Source organism: Cinclus cinclus, chromosome 18, assembly GCF_963662255.1.
Source record: "Cinclus cinclus chromosome 18, bCinCin1.1, whole genome shotgun sequence".
Classification (NCBI taxonomy): domain Eukaryota; kingdom Metazoa; phylum Chordata; class Aves; order Passeriformes; family Cinclidae; genus Cinclus; species Cinclus cinclus.
In genome coordinates this window covers 11,981,237-11,995,439 of record NC_085063.1, presented here as the reverse complement: position 1 = coordinate 11,995,439, position 14,203 = coordinate 11,981,237, and the positions used below count along the sequence as shown (strand labels likewise).

Below are 14,203 nucleotides of genomic sequence, written 5' to 3'. Positions count from 1 at the left end.
CCCCGAGGGACACCCTCCCCCGAGGGACACCCTCCCCCGAGGGACACGAGCGGCGGACACTGAGCCCGCGGCTGGCGGGGGTCGCGCCGGTCCCTCCCGCTGGGCAAAGCACCCGGACGGGACGGGACAGGACGGGACGGGAGGGGACGGGACGGGACGGGACAAGACAAGCACCGGGACGGCTCCCGGGACACGGGCGGGTCCCGCACAACGAGGGCGGGGCGGTCGCTCCCCGCGGCCCGTGATGCGTCGGGCGGGGCGGGACCCGCGCACCTGCGGAGCCCCCGCCTTTGTGCAGTGCAGGTGCGGCGCTCACCGCCCCCCCTCCCCGCCGTGACGTCAGGCGGGCGCTCGCGGGGCACCATGGGAGAATCCCAATGTTTTCCGACGGATGCGCTCAGCAGCGCGGCGGCTTGAGGCGACTCCGGCAGCGGCGCTCGGGGGGCGTCCCGGGAGGGGGCGGCGGCGGCGGCGGCGGCGGCGGGGGGCCGGGCCGGCGGCCCGCGCCCCGGCTCTTCCCCACCCCGCCAGGCGGCATGGCCCACCTCCCCGAGGCGCCCGGAGCTGCCCCCTGAGCGCCCGGAGCCGGCGGAGCGCCGCGCCGCAGCCCTGCCGACGGCGCCGGGGAAGATGCTGCCGCGGCTGGTCCTGCCCGGCTGACGCCCCGCCGCCGCCGCACCCCCGTCCCCATTGTCCCCCGGCCGCCTCCGGCTCCATGAGCGTCTCCTCCTCCCTCCTCCTCTGAGCTTCCCGCCCTCCACCTCATGGCTGCATCGGAAGAAGGGACCGGCTGCTTTCTCCCGCGAGGCAGGTCGCAGAGTGACCCCAGCATCCTCACCGACCCCGCGGGCCCCGGGGAGCACTCAGGTAACGGCCCCGCTGTCGCCGGCGGAGCCCGTCCGCCACGGGCGGGCAGGATTTGGGAACATATTCCCTACAGAAAGTGCCGAAACGGTGCGGCGGCTGAGCTCCAAGCGGGATTAGAGCGAGCGCGTCCCGCGGCTTTGCCATCGCGGCGCTCGCCCGCCGAGCGAGCGCCGGGGGCGCGGCCGGGCCGGGGGTCCCGGGGGCCGCAGGCAGCGCTCGACCCCGGCTCCCGCGGAGCTCATTTCTGACTTTGCTGGGGAGGGGGAAATGAGCGCTAATAAAGCAGGGTTTTTGCATGGGATCGCCATGGAGACAAGGGAAGCAGAGTCATAATTAAACGCTTTCTGCCCACAAGAAGGTAATTTTCACTTCATAGGGAGAGGCGTAATCTCCTCGTGAAGTGTGGGCACAGAGGGTGGTGCTGAGGGGACACAGCCCAATCGTTAGTGTATAAATAGAATATTGTGATTAGATTTTTTTTTAAACAGTGGCTAATGGTGTTTTCATCTTCACTTTGAGGAGTAATTCTAAATGTCTCTTGGTGGTGACTCAGTAATTTCAGATCGTCAGAATCTAAGCAGTGTTGAGACCTTCAGAAAAAAAATAAAAGAAAAGAATAGCTGCATCACTTTGATGTGATGTGATTGCAAGGAAAGGCACAACAACAAGCTGGAAGTAAAGGGTAAGAGCCAGTTTACTCTCAGTTTCCCTGAATAGATGGTGGTCACACAAGAGCTGTCAGGTTTCTTTATGAGAAAAGAAGTAATCCAAACAGCATAAAGACAATGAATGGGGTGTCGATCATCACTACCCACTACTGATTTCTAAGACTGGAAACGGGATTAGGTTTTGGGTCAGGCACTGTCAGCCTGCAGGAGACAGTCCTTGGATGCAATTTCAGGTTGAACTTTGCTCCCCTTTCTCAGATTACTGAGTAAATAAAATATTCCAGGCTCCATTCATACACCTGCTATATTGCTTCCTTCTGAACCAATGAACGTATTAATATTTGTATCTAGTTTAAGCTCTTCTCTTTATTTGCCTTATCAAGCAATTGTGAGCATATTGGTCTGGAGCGAAATAGAAATTGAATTAAGGCAAACAGTGGATGGTTTATCCCTGATTACCAACTGTTCCGATACCCTAAGTGGAAGGAACAAAGGACTCTTCTAACATGAACTGCTCGACTCACTCCCAAAGGGGCAATCTTGACTGAAAGAGGAATGTATGTTTCTGCCATTTGATTTCTGGAAGCAGGAGTGACGAATGAAAGGAAGGCGTGTGCAACCTCAGTTTTAATTCCTTTAGATTGTTTTCCGCTAATTAATTCTTTTGGCCTTTGTGAGATACACAACAAAGAAAGTGCACAACATGTCCGACAACTAGACAAAGATATAAACATTATTGTGCTTTTTGTTAGGAGGAGGAACTGTCAATACCAAGGAGCACTTTTTCCCCTAATACAGACTCCATCAGATAAACCAGTGTCCCACTGCATGTTAGAAGCTCTACTAAAATGCAAGAGGAGGTGTCTTGTATGTATTTTGTTATTTGTGCAATATGTGGAGAGAAACAAAAGGTGTTAAATACATGTGGTTTTTGTCCAGGTAGGTATGAATAGTCAGTGGGAGGATTAGCATGTTTGGTGAAATTCTCAGATTTTAAATTTGTTCATCAAATAGTATTGAACATCTGTATGCTTCCAGATGATAATAAAATGAACCTAAATTGCTTAATTTAAATAAAATTTTACCCTACAGTGTTGTAAACATTAAGAGCAATTTCATACATCTGACTACTTAAAAATCTGTAATACAATTTATATTATTTTAAGAATTATGTATGCTAGATGACATAATTGCAGTTTATCTTACTTTACTGTCCTGGAAAATAATTTTATCATTATCATTATGCCAACATAATCATCTATGACATACATATCATCTATGTTGATGATGCTGTGACTCCTAAGTGAAAAGACAGTCTTAAGAGTGGGAAATGATATATCCAAAGTTTGTGTTTACATCCCAGCCCTGCTCACAGACAAGCCATGTAGAGAAGTGTGAACATGTAAGATTCTTCATTAATCTAAAAACTAAATTAATTTTATTAACGTTTAAGATACATGTTTAAATTAAAGACAAACAGACCAAAATTATACCAAAATATGGGTATCCCTAAAAAAAAACATTCCTGCTTTTACCTGGCCTTTGAATGATGCCATATCCCTACTGGAGGTGCACTCTTGTTTTGGAATAGTTTTTTGGCTGTATGATGTGGTCAGGGATTATTCTGCACCTACTAATTTGGCTGTGCCTACTGAGGACAGTATATTGAGGTAGGAAATGTGGTAAGAGATGAAGGCAGCCTAGACTCTCAAAAATTTCCTGGTGGATTTTTGGCTTAAAGACATATTTATATTCATCCTGTTGACCTGTACAATTACAGTAGGTTTTTTGTTTAGCCCAGCTTTATGCAGGAAGTGGCAGTGCCATAGCTGAGAGTGTAGAGCTGGCAACACAGAGATCTTCATGTATTTCCCAAAGGAAATCCTGTGATGCAATTCTTCATTTTCCTTTCCCTCCTGAAACAGAGTTTAACCAGTAGAACTGACCCATCACAGTGGGGTTTGAACCTCGCTGGCTGTCTCAGAATCTGCTCTCACTGGACCAAATCATCCCTTTTTTGCTGACCCTGAGCAATGAGATCAATGAGACCAAGGAACTGGGGATGAGCATGCTGCAGATGGCCAGGGTTCATCCACCTTCCCAGTGCTTCATTTGCAGATTTTTGATGGACTATTGCTTGGGTGAAATGTCAAAGGGAGTTTCCCCGTGTGAGAGCAGAGCTGAAGTTTGTTTGTTTGTGAGGTTTTTGTTGTGTTTTGTTCATTTTTAAAGAGGACTCTGTTTTCATCCAGCAAGAGCATGGAATAACTCAGTAACTGGCTGGTTCAAATAGCCTTAGATGCTGATTTCTGAGAAGTCCTGCACACTCACAGTCCTGACTAATGCCAGCAGAAGCTGCAATTACTCCAAGCCTTGAACAGTAAAAGCTTCATGATAAAGCCTCTTATCTAGTGTGCTTTCCATCACAAAGCATTCACTGTAGAAATGAAAAGCTATTTTATAACCTTGTTTTAGAAGAACTGTAATCTTTACAGACTACAGTGAATTTTATCACATGTAAAAAAACTTACAAAATTACCATGTGGCACTACACTATTACAAATGTTCTTGTAAGTCAGATAAAAAGGTGTTCAGTAAACCAGACTAGGGGCAGTTAATAGCTATTTATTCCAAAACAGAGATACAATTTCACTGATTTAGATCATTCATGTGCAACTTTAATTAAACAACAGCTTCTCACAGTGATCAGTAAAGACGTCACAGTCATGGTCTAAGAAGAAAAGATGGACTTTAGCTCAGGCTCTACTGACAAAAAGATTATTTCCTCCAGCATTTAAATGGTCCACAGAGGTCCTACTGGTAATGCAGAGAATACTGGAAATAGTATAAGAAAGATAAGAAGGAATGAGTGTTTCTTTGCTTTGATTGGATCAGTTATTTATTTTCTCCTTTAAGATAAAATCATGCATTTCAGCCTGTATTTAAGGGAACTGTTTTATGGCCACTGAGCAGTATTTTATGAGAATTACTGTAGTACAACAAACACTGGGCTTCATGTTTGAGTCTGTTTAAGCTCACTGTCATGCTGAGTGAGCAAGCCTTGAAAAAGGAGGATGTCCTTAGTTTGGGAAATAGACATCAAAATACTCATGTCTTGTTTAACTATAGACTGTTTCTAGGCCAGGCTGTTGTTAAGAAAGTGATTTTCACACTATTCATAGAATCACAGAATGATTTGGGCTGGAAAGGCCCTTACAGATCATCTGGTTCCAACTCCCTGCCACAGGTATGGGCACCTTCCTAACCTGGTTAGATCAGGTTGCCCCAAGCCCCATCTAACCTGGCATTGAACACTTCCAGGGGTGTCAAGAATGTCTTTATCTTGTATGTCATTCCCCTCCTCCACCCTTCCAGATAAGGATCAAGAGAGAAAGGAGAGTCTAAGGAGAACAGATTTCACCATCTAATTGAGAGACAGTTGCAGGAAGCCAAAATATTGCTCTCATTATATCCTTCCAGCAGTCACAGGGCAGAGGGAGATTGACAGTCTCATTTGATTTGTATCATAAAAGGGAGGGGTGCACGTTCTGAAGAAGAACACATGTCAAAACTCTGTATTACTTGAGGAGATACAGGCAACCATGACAACGTGTGAAAATGTCACCCCCCCCCCTTAATTTTGGGATAATCCATTTGCATTTGTATAAGTACACATTGATGCCATCACGTTTTGCTCTCTGTACTGCTGCCTTTCCTTCCTGGCACCACACCATTAAAGGAAATCTTCAGGATGGGCATTAGCCAGTGGTCCACCATGTGTTCCTTGTCCTCCAGTGAAGGATCTGTATGGAGGCAAGGAGCTGTTGTAGCACAGGCAGGGGTGTTAGATGTTGTTAACAGCTCTGTCATAATTTCTTACTGCCTGGTGAAGGGGGGCTCCTCAGCCTCGCCTCTGGTGTGGTGTGCTTCAACACCTGACACGTTAAAGCTACTGCAGAGTAGATGTTCTAGAGATACATGATTATGTCTGTGCCAGACACTAATTCCCTTTTTATTTCTATTGATACCACGTGTAATCAGCAGCACTGGGTTCTGAATTAACTCCAGGTGAGAACAACTGCATGAGACTTAAAAGGTCCTTCCTGACTGTTTTTTTCCTCCAGAGAGATTTTGGTTTCCATTTCATCTTTCTCTATCAACAAGTCTATTCTGTTAACAGAGTTTGTTTGGCCTACATTATGTTTCCTCTGAAACAGAATTTTACTAGGTGTTTACATCCTTTTCTTTATTAATTTATGGACAAAATTAGCTAATTAGTGCTTTTGCTCCAATTTATAACTGAACCCTATGTTTTACATATATGAAACTTAGTGACATTCTCTCACTCAGAAGTTCTTTTTCCTAACCAAAGGGCTCCCTGCAGGAAGTTACTATTCCACATCTAATACTCAGGAATACTCAGTAATGACTAGAAACATGCAGGCTATTAGTTAATATCCCATTTTCCTTTCCACTGAAATCCAAACTCAGTCTTGTAAACTTCCCAAAGCATTTGCTATTTGTGTGAATGCAGAGTTGTTTTTTTTTTTTTTCTGACACAGCACCTGAAAAATCATCACCATATTACCAAGTACTACAGTGGGGGTTGTATTTTAAGAAATGGTCTGCTGTACTTTTGAGAAGGCCTTATTGATTCACAAATTCCCAGTCCCTTCTTGGTCAGATCTAACTGGACCCCAAGTCCCTGTGATGCAGAGAAACTTCACTGGAAGCACAGAACTCCCTTTTTCCTGTGTCCTGCAGCAGAGAATCTCCCCTTTCCCCAGCAGCCCTTAACTCATCTCACACATGGCAGCTCTGCTCCAGCGTTTTCCAGGAGGGGAGAATGACCTCTCCATCTCTGGAGAGGAGGATGGGCACAATGTGCTTGGGAGGCTGCAGAGATGGGACTTCCTGGACATGGATTCTCTTGCTCCAAATGCATAATTTTAGTCCTGCACATATAATTTGTGTCAGTGCTGGGGTATCATTACATTGCTCAACATGATGCACACTTTACACAAACTGCTTTTCTGCTTTTTGCTGTTGCCTGAGTATTTCACTTACTGACGCTCGGTTTATTTTTTTGGGAATCAAGAGAGAGCTTGGTGAAGTTATGTTTTAATGCTACTTTTCCAGAAATTAAATGAGGTCAGTTAATAAGTATGCTGTTCATGCTGAGGGTAGGTTTTAGGCTTTTCCAGGGTTTGAGTGTTCCCAGTGTTTGGAGATTTGTTTTTAGCTAAACTTTAGAGCTCTGCAAAGGAAATACAGAGCTTTAATGGGGAAAAAAGTGTTTTAAAGTTGTCTTTTCTTCTAAATCCCAAGTTGGCAGGTAGTCTGAATGTTGCTGAAAAGACACTTAAACTGTTAAAACCTCTTTATCCGAGAAGTGGAAATACTGATTATACACCATCAAAACCTAGACTGGATTTATGAGAGTGAGGTCATCATACTGGAAATAACTAGTGATTTTTTTATGTTTACCTTTGTTTCTTTAATTCAGGCTTTCTTTTAAAGTAAAAGTAAACCCCAGATTTGATTGCATACCTTAAATAAAAGAACTCAGACCTAATTTACACACCTAATAACTTGTGCACACAAGTAGTTTCTTCTCTGTGCAAATATGAGAAACTCATGTCTGTTGAATAATAAAAGCTCTTCACAGTTTAGCTATGAATGAAGGTAGTTTAAGATTATTCATTCAGTCAATGTTTGCACCACACTTTGAGAATGGAGTGAGTTACATAAGGCTGGGAGTCATGTTTATCTGGAAATGTAACTGTATATTTTAGTGAATAGTTAAGTAATTGTTAATTCTTCCCAATCTTTAATTTAGGAACTCTATTTCAAGACTGCCTAGGTGGTGCTGTAATGAATGGGCTACACTATTTATTTATTTATAACATGGGGTTTTTAAACCAAATATATGGCTTTGTATTTTTAAAATTTAATATGTGGAATTAATTGCCCTCTCTTCTCTAAGCCAGTCAAGTCTATAAATACCAAGAGTAAGTGAAACTGAATATGATACCTTGACTTTGCTTTGAAATGTAGCCAGTGTGGATGCTAATACAATGGATTCTTTGTGCCCATTAAATCCCATGCTTTTGTTTGAAGTTCAAGTTGATTTATGGCCTAACATATACACAATTTATACATGCCCCAGAGAGAACCTCATATAGTGACTTAACACAGGTCAATAGCTCCTTGCTTGAGTCTGCATAAATATTTCAGTAAGATGATCTGAATCAAAGGGGATCCTCTCTTGCTTTCTGTAGAACAGTGATATTCTGGGTCAGCAATGTGGACCTGCGGCCACAGCTGAAGGAAGCCTTATCCTTATGCATAAAGCACTTCAGAATTGTTCATATAATGAAGGGACAGTTTGTGTGTTAATTTCCTTAATCTAATTTTTTTTTTTAACATCCTCAAACTGTTCAGATGCTGCATAACCAGCAGGTGGACAGAGATCACTGCATTACATCAAACCAGTGAAGCCTTCACTGTTTTCTGAGGTCTGCTCCATCTCTCAGACCACGCAGTCTTCCCTGTGCCTTGTCCATACTGATCTGCTGGGAATGACTGTCACTTTTCATTCAGTTGCTCTCAGAACTCTGCATCTCATCTCTCAACTAAACAGCCTTCACCAAGATTTGAGCTTTTATCCTTAAAAGAATATAAGAAATTCTGCACGGGGTCAGGGCTGAGATGTGTCCAGCCTAGGACAGTGTTCTTGACAGGGGCTGGAAGCTTGGGACAGGCGGGGAGCAAAGAGAAGGGTGGCTGAAGGAGCACGCATGAATTCCACATGAAATCATCAGGGTCAGTCTCCTTGCTGCCTTCAAATGAGAGCCACAGGGCTTCATGCTTTGGGCAGGTTTGCTCAGCATCTCAAACCAGTCCTGCTGTCTTGGGGAGCTCAGACAGAACCTGGTGGGAATCAGCCTCCAAGAGACTTTCTTGGCTGCTGCAAGTTCATTTGTAATTGTTCCATCATGAATGAGATGAATCTGTGTGGAATATGTAAATAGAGTGAACATGATAGTGTATGCAACACTGACTTAATTGGGTTTCTTTGAAGTTTATGCTTTGCAGATGGGACTTCTGTAATTTTGTAAGCTCTGCATTAAGGATAGAAGAAAAAAAAAGTATATATATATTTTTAAATTATAGCAGCTCCGTAGACTGGGTAGCAGCTTTCTGGCATTGCAGAGGTTTCAAGGAGAAAAACATCCTATTTTCAGATACAGCACTTCAACTTAACTTCAGCTTAAATGTTTCCTTCTATGACAGCTGCTCATTTGACTTTGCTCCATGTTACATAGCCTAGAAGGAGAGAATATGTACCCACAAAAGACTGCCAACTATGCAGAGAAAGCTCTAGAAAAAAGAGATTGGAGTCTTGGAGTCATACAAATTCTCCACCTGTCCAACATAAATTTTAAATGCCTTGTTTCTTGTTTAACTCAAGAAAATTAATGGAAAAATCATAACTGAGATAAACTGTGAGTGTCACTTCAGATTTCACAGGAGATATTTAATGCAGAGAACTTAATAACACATCCTCCTGCAAGTGAGGAACATAAGTGAACTCCTGCCACCTGGGAATCTCCTACATTTAGGAACATACCAGAGAATGTGCTATTTTACTGCAAACTCCTGATACCAATTCAGGATGGAATGGTGTGATACAAAATCTGTGTATCCTCACCAAACCCTTGATTCTGCTTGATCTGTAGTGGGAACAAATATCAGCCACTGCCTGAGGCTGGTGCCTTGAACCCTTGCAGCAGTGGTGAACTTAACAGATGACATGATCAGATGTGGATTTTCTTAAGGCAAACATAGGGAATGTGAACTACAGCTGTCAAGATGGATAGCAGAGAGACTTATTAGTGTTATGGTGTACATTTGCTGCTGTAATTCAACCAGAAGAATAAACTGAAAGGAAGCCGAGTAAAAGATAATTTTAACATGTAGAAGTAAAAGGACCGTCCTTAAAAAATTCAGAATATTGTGCATGAATGAAAATGTTTTAAGAAGGAACCCTAACTAATAGAAATGTATCCTGTATCTCTCCTTTTTAGTCCAAGGAAGTATCACTAAAGGCAACACAGGCTGTTCTGGAAGACTGGCATTCCTTCTGTCTCTCTGGGTTGGTGCTTCCTTACATTCTCAAGTTCTCATGTGACAGGGTAGAGCTTGTTGCAACTCTTTTGACTTCTCAGTCTGTTTTCTTTACTGGTTTTTGACTTTTCTGCCATCCAGTCTGAGTTCATCTTAGCTATCTCTTCTGCCTTAGCAAATTCAGCAGCTCCTGTTCCAGAGGCCTTTCTCCCAAATGATTCTTATGGAAATAGAATTCAACAGAGAAGCCAACAAAGCCTGCCTCCCTCCAGATCCAGCATTTTCAGTCCTCAGTGTGATCTTAAACTGCTAAAAATCTCATTTATGACTGAGGACTTCAGATTGGCTCCTCTGTTGTCAAATGAAGAGTCAGACTGAGTGACCCCTGTTCCCTTAAGGGCCTGACAGCAGCAGCTCTCCTGTAGGTGCTTTGGTGTGGAACCAAACCTGACCTCACACCCAGGCTCTTCCTGCAGGCAGCCCTTTAGAGGGTTGCTGCTGTCATTTTTCATCAACTCCATCCTTCGCTGAAAGTTGCCAGTGAGCTCCAAAGTTATTGTGGGTGACAGGAGATGAAGGGGTTAAGCCACCCTTGTTTGTGAAAGAACCCAGGAGCTAAAAACCAGGAGGTGTTTTCAACAATTTGTTCCATTTACGTTTTCTCACTCTTGCTCTCACTACACAATTTCTAAGCTCTATTCCAACACATCAAGGGTCTCTAGTTCTACCAACCTTTTCTAAAAAAGGTGCACTGTGACCTGGGACATTACTCATCTCTCTTATTTGGGAGATGATATTTTATATAATCAGCTATTTGCATCCTGCACCTGCAGAAAATCTATTCTGCTTTACACCCTGGAATTTAATATTCGTTGATTCACCTATTTTTTTTTAGGATTTTAAATAACTTTGCAATAACTTTCAAAAAAATCGGTAAAAACCCCTAACCTCTCCAACCCAAACACTTGGCAATGCCATGAGCTTATGAATTTTCAGATCCTGATTTGCTTGGCTGCTCTAATGAAATAATTTAAAAAGAGTTAAGTTACTGAATATACTTTTAGTGGTTTAGACATCATAAAATACCAGCAGAGAAATAAACCCAAACATTTTTAATAGAAAGTATGGGATGGTAGGACACATCTCTCAAAAGGAGGATACACTTCATATATATTTTGAAATTTATTTTCTCATCCTGTTAAAAGAAATGGGAAGCTAATTCTTGTGGGTTTAATTAATTAGGTTTTAATTCAAATTCCCCTCCCTCTCTCAATAAATTCCCCTTCAATTTGCCAGCAGAGTATTGCAGAAATCTTTTTTAGATCTTGGTAGCTGATGTAAAGTTGTCTGGGAACAAAATCTACTTTTCACCAGATTAATCTAAATGTACATATCCAAGTAGGGAAAAAGTGGCAGTAGCTTCAAAACTAACTTTCATTTTAAGTAGTTTTTTGGAGAAAGAGGAGAACTTTGGGTATTGCATCATGGTTTTTCAGAAATACTCATTTTTTAAACACAAGGAAACTTCCTTTTCCTACTTTATATTAATAATCAGATTTTTAACCAGATATTGTCTGTTAAAACAAAATCACAGAGACTTAGAAATATCTTTTCTGACAGAAAGGGACAAGACTAAGTATATCAGAGCCAACGGGAATTGTGCAGTTTAGAGATTTTGTTTTTACAGATCATAATATTCTCATAATACAAGAGAGATTACAGAAATATGGCATAGTCTTATTTTGTCTGACATTGTAAAGAAAGAAAGACTTAAAGGATTAGTCTTGGTAACTTAGCTGTTCCTTTGCAATGTATTGTGATATAATAGGAAATAATGCAGTGCAGATCCTGAACATGAAATAAAGCCTCTGGTCAGAATCTCGTTAATGCCAGAAATGATTTAAACCCAGCCAACAGCCCCAGTTTTCTGTCCCAGAAATGACAACACAAGATGTGATGCCTCTTACTCTAATGATGTATAAGAGCATATCATGCATGTGATTAAGATATGATTCAACACGACTAATTCCTCAAGATTCACTTCTCCTCATTGCTAGAAACCCAAGGACAGCACAAGAGAGCTGGGTTAGATTTTAGATGGAATCTGCTACTTTAACAAGGAGTCAAACTACTTCCTTTTCCAGTGTCTGTGAGAGATGGGCCAGGGAGGCAAAGTTAAATGTTTTTTCACTCAAGTAAGCTAAGCAGCTAATTTACACATTCATCGGACACAAAGCATCACTCGCTGTGCTAGCAAATCACCGTAATGAGGCATTTGCACACCCACACACATTTATACTCATGCTGTTGCTCAGCTTGCACCTGCAGTGGTGGTGAATAGATGTGTAATTGCATCTTGAGTTGTTGAAAGCAGAGCTACAGACAAGGTCTGTATAGCTGGAGTGAGTGGCTGCCTTTTCGCTTCAATTTGCTGTGGTCAGCAGCTTTTTGGAAGCTGTTTTACCACATCAGTGCTGCTTTTCTGTTATAACAGCTCTGAAAAGCTTTTCCAAGGAGCCCTACAGGTGTTGGCTTTGAGTCACCAACACGCTGGGTGACTGCTCCAAGGGCTGGTGTCTCCTGCAGCGTCAGAGCACTGTGAGTCCCTCAGCTGATAACACTGGCAGACTCTGATAAGCTCGGAACAAGGACAAGGGCTAGAGAGCCAAAGTTCAGGCATGCTCAGGTCTTGCAGATAAGGGAATTTGTGAGGAAGTGGTCAAAAAAAACCTGGTGCTGCAAGATTCTCCTGAGAGTAACAACTGTCACACACCGAAATCTGCAAAATTTGTCATGGAAGTGCTGATTTCCTGCCTTACAGCCTCAAATCAGATCTTACAGTCCCTCGACACAAGAAATCAGCAATCCCATCTTCAGGGGAACCACAAAAATGAAGTCCTTCCACTTCATTAAACATCCAAGACATGTTCCAAACTTAAGATTCATAACTGCTGCTGTGAAATTTTTAATTACACCGTCTAAAGCCCAAATTTTTGTTCCCTCATTTCCCTTGGAAAATCCACCCGTGCACAAACCAAAACCATTGCTAGCTTGGATGCTTTGTAAGCTCCAGAAAAAAGCACAGAGATTCAATTGCAGGCATTTCACCATTGCAGCAAGCCTGACTGACCCAGTGCTCCTGCTCTCGACATTTCAGTGGCTTTCAGAAGGTATGACTTCAAAGTAAAAATAGTGAGTCTGTTTTATTTCATCCATTTTCTGCCCAAAACTCACTCTGCCTTCTGAGATGTGAAGAAGGCTGTATCTATTCCACTGCTATCTCAGTCTGCTTGAGGTGACAGCCTGGTTATTTAGGATGTTTCCTGTGACAGGTGGGTTATTTACAGCAATTGTATCCCAAAGATGTAGAAAGTATCATTTTCATAAATTGTCAGCAGCTTTGGGATCCCAAGTATTCAAATCAGCAAATTCCAAGTGGCTCAAGCATCAGATTCCAATAACACTGATGTTTGAATAGTAATTATATATATTTTTAGGGTTTTGTCTGAAATGTAATAGTTTTAATGCATTTTTACTGGGCATTTCACACCACTGACCATCAGTTTGTTGGACTGAGGATAAAGGGAACTCACAGCTGCACATCTAAACCAGTGCATCACTGTAAAACTATTTGCACAATTTAAAAGCCTGGACACTAAACTGTGATTCCCTTTTAAGTCCTGTGTTATCATATGATCTATATCCATTGAAAATTGATTTGACATGCATAATCGCTGTTTAATTGTCATATCTCCTAAGGAGGCTATTTTATAGAAGTGAAAATAATAGCGTGAGACAAGTATATGGTTTTCTGTAATAAGCAAGTTATTCTGATTACCCTGCCCTAATAGCATAATTGCATTCTGGATGTTCTCTCCTCAGCAATAACTCTGGTAATTACAGTCTCTGTGTGGTCCAGGTCCTGGCAGGGGGCAAGAGGGTGGGGTTTGGGGATTTGCTGTTGTTGATGTTGTTGCTCAAATCTGAATTTTAAAACTATGTGCCCAGATTGTTCTGCACTACAGCTGTGGTCAGGCTCTAGGATAATATCCAGGATGAGAGAGAGTAGCTATCAGGTTTTAATTTTTTTCATTTTTCACCATTGTTGCTGAAAAAAATAATAAAACAATTACAGTTTTCATTGGTGGAGGGAAGTGGGAAAAAGAGAGGTAAGGAGGGGATAGCAGCCACCACCTGTTTACCTTTGTATTTTGTGTGTTTTCCTGGCAATATATTGTGTGAAAAGCACAACCCAAGGGTATCTGGATTTCTGACATTTTCTTTCCTCATGGCTCATGCCACTATAAATCCATCAGGGGTGCAGTCACATCCTCACAGCAGCCTGGAGTGAGCTTACAAGAGGCCAGCCTCGAGCACTAATTCTGCCCCTAATATCCATATAGAAGAGGTTACTCAAACTTCAACTATATTTAGGACTGAATTTCAGCTGATGAAATACCACTATAAGAGCTCTTTCTCCCAGAAAATGTAGAGCCAAATATTAAGCCATTTAGTCATCAAAAGAGATGAGAACAAAG

The 14,203-nt window shown here is 42.4% G+C and overlaps 1 protein-coding gene across 1 annotated transcript in view; it reads left to right on the top strand.

Moving 5' to 3' along the window:
- The first annotated feature begins 764 nt into the window (after window positions 1-764).
- Window positions 765-14,203, top strand: part of PHACTR3 (phosphatase and actin regulator 3) — a 98,170-nt gene continuing 84,731 nt past the window's right edge. Inside the window, exon 1 of the mRNA XM_062504967.1 lies at window positions 765-867. Coding sequence (XP_062360951.1) covers window positions 765-867 — 103 coding nt within the window. The remainder of the gene's footprint in view (window positions 868-14,203) is intronic.